The sequence below is a fragment of the Papio anubis genome, chromosome 17, assembly GCF_008728515.1.
Source record: "Papio anubis isolate 15944 chromosome 17, Panubis1.0, whole genome shotgun sequence".
Taxonomy (NCBI): domain Eukaryota; kingdom Metazoa; phylum Chordata; class Mammalia; order Primates; family Cercopithecidae; genus Papio; species Papio anubis.
The window spans coordinates 47814377-47821889 of NC_044992.1; the positions used below are offsets into that span (position 1 = coordinate 47814377).

At 41.8% G+C, this 7513-nt stretch overlaps 1 protein-coding gene across 1 annotated transcript; it reads right to left on the reverse strand.

The window, feature by feature from the left end:
* Window positions 1–1278: 1278 nt before the first annotated feature.
* On the reverse strand, window positions 1279–7176 carry KRT24 (keratin 24). The gene is made up of 8 exons (XM_003912980.4): window positions 6345–7176; window positions 5143–5225; window positions 4570–4726; window positions 3496–3657; window positions 3272–3397; window positions 2724–2941; window positions 1826–1938; window positions 1279–1626 (listed from the first exon to the last, which is right to left on the reverse strand). Exons 1-8 carry the CDS (start codon window positions 6957–6959, stop codon window positions 1523–1525), a joined length of 1578 nt encoding a protein of 525 aa, XP_003913029.2. The 5' UTR covers window positions 6960–7176; the 3' UTR covers window positions 1279–1522.
* Window positions 7177–7513: the final 337 nt, after the last annotated feature.

Below are 7513 nucleotides of genomic sequence, written 5' to 3' on the forward strand. Positions count from 1 at the left end.
TGTGGCCCCAGGGATACTGTAGAAATGAAAGAATAGGACTATGACCACCAATGGGGTATAAGATCTTAGCAGCGGAGAGTGGGGAAAAGAAATACCAGCTTGGCGAGGTGGCCGGTTTTGGCTAAAGATGTGGCTAGATTTGGCAGGGGAACAAGTGCCTGAGGATCTCTTCTCTTTGGGGCTTTCAAGGTTTCAGGAAATCAGATGCCATATCACACAGCCAATCTTGTTTCCCAAGACTCTTTATTTGACCCCTGTCCTAAATGTCCTGTAAACACACAAGTCTGATTCCTATGTCACTTCTGATGCAGATTGTGAAATCAAGTCTTTACTATTAACAGCTTTTTATTGCTTGCTGTCTTCTTCGTGTTTTAGCTTTTCTTCTCTGCTGAAATATGAGCTTTTTGAAGTAGGAGGGAGATTATGAGTTTCTTTTTTATCTTATGAAATATCGAGTTCAGTGATGGACATATATAAACTAGACATTAATTATAAGTTGATTATTAAAATAATCGCATCCTTCTTTGTGGGCTAAGCTGTTGACACTGTAGTCTAATTTCAGCTATTGTGCCACTGAGTTCTTGTGCAATACCATTAAAAATGCCCACATTAAAAAAATGGCTATAATCTGAATTGCATAAAGAAGGTAATGTGATACCCTACCTTGTTTTAACCTGATTGTCTCTCTTAGCTGAGAGAGCTGGACAGACTCCATTTTCGTTTTTTCACTTGCAGCCCCCCCTCCCTTAAAGGCATAACTAGTGCAAACTGACTCCAAGCACATCCAGGAATGCACTTACTGATAAAATATTGAGGCAAGCTAAATCAGCAGTTCCTGGGGACGTACTCGGGGGATGGTACCCAAAGGCCCTGCATTATCTCTTTGTGATAGTTTGAGCCTCTGCACCTGGAACTGTTTACTTTTCTGTAACTGTTTCTGTAACCAATTAATCTTTGTTAATTGGTTTGCCTGTTTCTGCTCCTGTAAAAATTGCTTCAGCTAAACTCCCCTCCCCTATTTAGACCACAGTATAAAAAGAAATCTAGCCCCTTCTTCGGGGCTGAGAGAATTTTGAGCTCCAGCCATCTCTCAGTTGCTGGCAATAAAAAGACTCCTGAATTAGTCTCAGTGTGTGGCTTTTCTCTATAACTCGCTTGGTTACAACAGGAAGATATAAACAATGAACTGATGTTAGTAATATAGTCATGCAGCTAGATCATCAATGATAGCTTCCTTCCTAGGTAAAATACTTTTTAAAAAAGTAAGTAATAATCAAATTAATTTGCAAAAGTAAATTTATTGAAGCAAAGAAACAATTAGAGCAAAGTTGTTAATTCAGCTATTTCAAGAGCATTCTAATGAGGAAAGAAGAAGATGCAGAAAAATTGGCTAGTCATCCATTTCTGGACTGAAGCTTTTCCTGAAATTATCCAGAAATATGCCTAGATTGATGCCATTTCTTCACTTGTGTCCTTGATTTTTTTTTTCTTTGAAAGACACTCTTGTTGATCTGGAAGTTCCTTATTTAACTTGCACCTCAGAAATACTGCTGACTTGAGACGAGACAACCTTGCCATCCACCAACTCCTCTATGATGGTCTTAGTTACTCTAGTCTTGCTTGAATCTGAAAATCATGGGATTGCAATGTCAGTCTGGAAACTATCACAGAAACACAGAGCAAGAGAAATGCAATCATATGCATTCAACGTGTTCTCTCTGGGTAAGATTATGTAAACAATAGCAGACACTTTTAGTATGACAAGCAAAGTATGCCTTTACTTTTAAATTACAGAATTATCGTCAACATTAAAAAAAATGTCTACCTCGTCCTTGACCAGAACAACTTCCAGATCTTGAGTCACCAGATACCAGATCCCTGGATCCCATGTTTGTGGATCCTGAGTTTCTACCATCAAATTCTGCAAAACTAGAACCACTGGAGAAAAAAAAAGAATTGTTTTCCTTTGCAGTTTGCAAAGGCAGGAGAAACCCTCCGCCCTGGAGATTCCTCAAGATGAAGCTTTGGATGTGTTTTAATTGGATTGTGTCTGTTACTTTCTTGTTCAGCCTTGCACTCCTGGGCTCAAATGATCCTTCTGTCTCAGCCTCCCCAGTATCTGGGATTACAGGTGTGCACCACCATGCCCAGCTATTTTTTTTTTTTTTTTTTTTTTGAGACAGGGTCTCGCTCTGTCACCCAGGCTAGAGTACAGTGGCATGATTACAGCTCACTGCGGCCTCAACCTCCTGGGTTCAAGTGATCCTCCCGCCTCAGTCCCCTGAGTAGCTGGGACTATAGGTGTGCACCACCACGCCTGGCTAATTTTTGTATTTTTAGTAGAGACAGGGTTTCACCATATTGGCCAGGCTGGTCTCGAACTCCTGACCTCATGTGATCTGCCTGCCTTGGCCTCCCAAAATGCTGAGATTACAGGCACGAGCCACTGCGCCAGCCTTCAGCTAATTTTTTAAATATTATTTTTTGTAGAGACGGGGTTTTGCTTTGTTGCCCAAGCTGGTCTTGGACTCCTGGGCTCACGTGATTCTCCCACCTCAGCCTCCCAAAGTGCTGGGATTACAGGCCTGAGCCACTGCACCCAGCTTGTGTCTGTTATTTTATTACTCTCTCTATATACAAGTCTACCCCCTGAGTCTCATTTTGGTTTTCTAAAATAAATTCACTAAGGTATGCATTTTAGTTTGTTCATGACTTTGGTTTACCCTCCCTCTCCATCGAGCAGGCGGCGGTAGGTCTCGATCTCCATCTCCAGGCGTGTCTTGATGTCCAGCAGTTGCTCGTACTCTGCATTCTGGCATTTAGTCTCACCCCGGATCTGGCAGATCTCCTCCTCCAGGGCACTGACCTGCGTTTGAATTTCTGACAGCTGAGCCACGTAGCCAGCTTCTGTGTCAGCCAGGGTTCCTTCCAGGGAGCTTTTCTAAGAGAAAAAGCAAATAAAAAATTCATGATGAAAATAAATCATTGGATGATTTTTTAAAAATGCAATTTTATGTGGCACTAGAAGTGTAGCGTCGCCATATAACCTATATTGTTATATCATTGCTTCTTCAGTTTTGGTTGGCACTTCTTTTTAAACTAAATCTTTTATGTGAAATAGAGTACATTAACTTTTAATGCTTTCTATAATCATAATGCAGTTCTCCTTAACACCACCTTTTTTATGTGCCTAGTGAACCTCTTGGCAAAGAAAGAAAATTGCACTTGCCTAACTCCCTGTTGGAAAATATGAAAAGCTATTTGCACATACCATGGCCAGTTGGGACTGAAGCTCAATTTCCAGGGCTTGCAGGGTACGTTTCAGTTCTGTTATCTCATTCTTGGCAGAACTGGCTGCCCCAGCATCAGTGGAGATTTGTGCTTGTAGTGATGCACTCTAAATACAAATATAATGCAGCTGTTGTAGGCTGGTGAATGGAGCAGAAGCGGCTTGTGTGCGGCTACTGGCTTGGGTTCTCAGCAGAGAGGATCTACCTGCTTATTGAACTGCTCCTCAGCTTCTCGGCGGTTTTGCTCAGCCAGCTCCTCGTACTGCGCCCTCATGTCATTCAGTAATTTGGTCAGGTCGGTCCCCGGAGCAGCATTCATTTCTACAGTCACCTCCCCTCCAGAGCTTCCTTGCATACTCTTCATTTCCTAGCATGAAGGAAAAAAGACCATCGTGATGCAAATAGAAAAGCGATGACTTCCCAGGCCGGGCGTGGTGGCTTACGCCTGTAATCCCAGCACTTTGGGAGGCCGAGGTGGGCGCATCACGAGGTCAGGAGATCGAGACCATCCTGGCTAACACGGTGAAACCCCGTCTCTACTAAAAATCCAAAAAAAAACAAAAGAAAAGCGATGATTTCCTAAAATGTGCCTAGACAACAATTTGGAAATAGGACACTGAAAGGAAAAAAAAAATCAAATCTAGATAGAATTTACTCATGATTACTTTTGTTTCCTGGTCATAGTGTGTGGGAAATTCACTTAGATAAAATTGAGTTTATTTTCCTTTTTTTTTTTTTTTTTTTTTTTTTTGAGACGGAGTCTTGCTCTGTCGCCCAGGCTGGAGTGCAGTGGCTTGATCTCGGCTCACTGCAACCTCCGCCTCCCCAATTCAAGCGATTCTCCTGCCTTAGCCTCCTGAGTAGCTGGGATTGCAGGCACAACAGCTGGGCATCATCACACCCCGCTAATTTTTGTATTTTTAGTAGAGACGGGGTTTCACCATGTTGGTCAGGCTGGTCTCAAACTCCTGACCTTGTGATCTGCCTGCCTTGGCCTCCCAAAGTGCTGGGATTACAGGCATGAGCCACTGTGCCCGGCCTATTTTACTTTTTTAGAGACACACTATCTCTCTGTTGCTCAGGCTGGAATCCAGTGGCATGATCATAGCTCACTGTGGCCTCCAACTCCTGGGCTCGAGGGATCCCCCTGCCTCAGCCTCCAGAGTAGCTGAGACTACAGGCATGAGCCACTGCACCCAGCCAATTTTATTTGTATAGAATGCATGTGGGGAGAAATATGTTAGCGGGAGTTATTCATTTATGTAGAACATGTTCTTACCTCCTCGTGGTTCTTCTTCAGGTAGGCCAGCTCCTCGGTGAGACTCTCAATCTGCGTCTCCAGGTCAGAGCGGGTCATAGTCAGGTCATCCAGGACTTTCCGCAGGCCATTGATGTCAGCCTCCACGGTCTGCCGGAGACACAGCTCATTCTCGTACCTGGAAGGGACAGCAGTAAGGCAAAAAGTACTGTAAGCTCACCTGGCCATGTTTCAAAGAGTACCTTCCGTTCTTACATATTGAAAAACTTCTCACCTGTGGGCATTTTAATAAATAAAGGTTACTAAGTTTTCTCTTGGGAAATTTTCCCTTATAAAGAAAAATACCAGTGTAATATTAATTCTAATCATGTCTAACATTTTTTATAATAAAATTCTCGCTCTAAATTTGCCTTCTTCTTTTTTCTTTTTCTTTTTGATGAAATAACGGTCTAAAGTTTACCCTTGGGATGTTTGTAAATTTAGGTCATGATCTTCTAGTGTGTGTGTGTATATATATATATGTATATTTATAAAATGAAATAAAATTTATTTTTTTCCCCATGACCCTTGTTTTCAAGTCTTTATGTTTCTTACTTCAATCTGAAGTCATCAGCAGCCAATCTGGCATTGTCAATCTGCAAAATGATCCCAGCATTTTCAACAGTGGCAGCAATGATCTAAAAAAAGATGTTAATAGTAAGTGAATCACGAATGATTTTTACCTTGTGTCTGCATGCCTACCTGTAAGGGTAGATGTTGCCTGTGTTATTAGCTCTTTTTGTGTGTGTGTGTGTAGAGACAGAGTCTCGCTCTGTTGCCCAGGCTGGAGTGCAGTGGTGAGATCTCGGCTCACTGCAATCTCTGCCTCCCAGGTTCAAGTGATTCTTGCACTTCAGCCTCCTGATTAGCTGGGATTATAGGTGCGTGCCACTATGCCCAGCTAATTTTTTTTGTGTGTGTATTTTTAGTAGACATGGGATTTCACCATGTTGGCCAGGCTGATCTCAAATTCCTGACCTCAAGTGATTTGCCAGCCTGAGCCTCCCAAAGTGCTGGGATTACAGGTGTGAGCCACAGTGCCTGGCCTGTGTTATTAGCTCTTAAAGGTGACTTGCTTTGCAAACTTACTTAGTAATGACACCTGTATATCTGGGGCTGGTATATTTAGGACTACAACTTTCTGCAAAAAGATAACCGTTTGCACATTTATTGGACTAGGCACAGGAACCTGTTTTACAGGATATAGCCCTCTGCATATTTCTGCTACTTTGTTAGATTATCTCATGCACTTTTTCAGGAAATAGTGCAAAAATTGTATTTCGCTTCCAAAAAAGTCTTTAGAAATTTATTTCCCATACAAAAGTGGCTAAACATTTTAGATTCTACTACATTCTTATGTAATATTTGCACCAGATTTTCTAGGAAGAAAAATCATCCTAAAGAATATTTAAATCTAGTAAGACAATAAAATATGTCAGTCTGTCAGAATTCATCATAAATAATTAAACTAATGTTGACTCACTGCTGTCATTCTTATATATAAATGATAATTAGCTGCCTGGTATTGTATAAGTTTTCCTCTTATGTAGAAATACTGAAACTGAGATGGAAACAGAAAATTAATGTCACATAAAGTATTATAATAATTAAGACACATCAGGTCCCACTTTGCATGTGTAACAAGCAAATATATTTTCAAATAATTTCTTAACTTAAAATTTTCATTATAGTACATGATCCGAAAAGAAGTGAAAGATCCACAAATACTAGAAACTCAGGCACAGATAGAGTCTCACCTGGTTTCTGAGCTCTTCAATTATTGAATAGTATTTGCTATAATCTCTTCTAGATCCACCATCTCCAGACCCAGGCCCGTATTTGTCATACCACTCCTTGATTTTGTTCTCCAGATCAGTGTTAGCCTCCTCCAGGGCTCTGACCTTGTCTAGGTAATTGGCCAAGCGGTCATTGAGGTTCTGCATGGTTTGCTTTTCCCCTCCAGAGAAAAGCCCCCCATTGCCAACACCACCTCCCATACCACCACCATAGCTGTAGAAGCCTCCACTAGCACCACTGCTGAATCCAGAACTCCCACAGAATCCAGAACCCCTGCCAAATCCAGAGACCCCGCCAAAGCTAGAACCCCCACCAAATCCTGCCCCAGAGCCTGAAGCTCCCCCAAAACCACCTCCTACTGAGCAGCTACCAAAGCCCCCTCCAAAGCTGCCGCCGAAAGCACTGCTAGACCCCCCACTCAGGCCACAGCCGCCGGTTCCTCCTTGGAAGCCCCGGGCCGAGCTGCCCCCCAGACCACATCTGCTTCCACCACTGAAGCTGCTTCCACCGGCAGACACCCTGGCTGAGCTGCTGCCTCCAGCCCTGGAGGAGGAGACACGAGTCGAGTGAGACATCGTGTTCCTGCAAACGTGAGCTTGTCCAGGTGAATAGGAGAGGTGATGACAAACGATGTATTCAAGGCTGCCTTTTTGGCCTATATATACACACTTTGAGGGTGTTCCTTTTCTCTGTCACTTCTTAATCCTTGTTACAGTTTTGGTAATCCGTAACTGGATAATTTCTTTTTCTTGAACACTTCTCTGAAGTTAGGTCAGAGCCCTGGGGCATTTACTATACCCATAAAAAAAAAAAAAAAAAAAAAAAAAAAAAGAATAAGGTGGAGCAAAACAAAAAAATTTTCAGAATTACTGTTTTAATCTTTCAGAGGTTTTGATGACTGGTAACTTTTCTCTGGAAGTGTAGTTCTATTAAATTTGCTTCATGATTTCACATTTGCAGAGAATATCTCCAGGTTAACAAATGTAATTGAAATACTTAATATGATGAGAATAAAAATTTCCCATCAATCACGTAACTTTTTTATTCATATTGTTCTCAAAAGTTGAAATTAGCTTTCACATCAGCAATAATTTCAGATTTGATTAAGCATCTATCTCTTTGATTATTT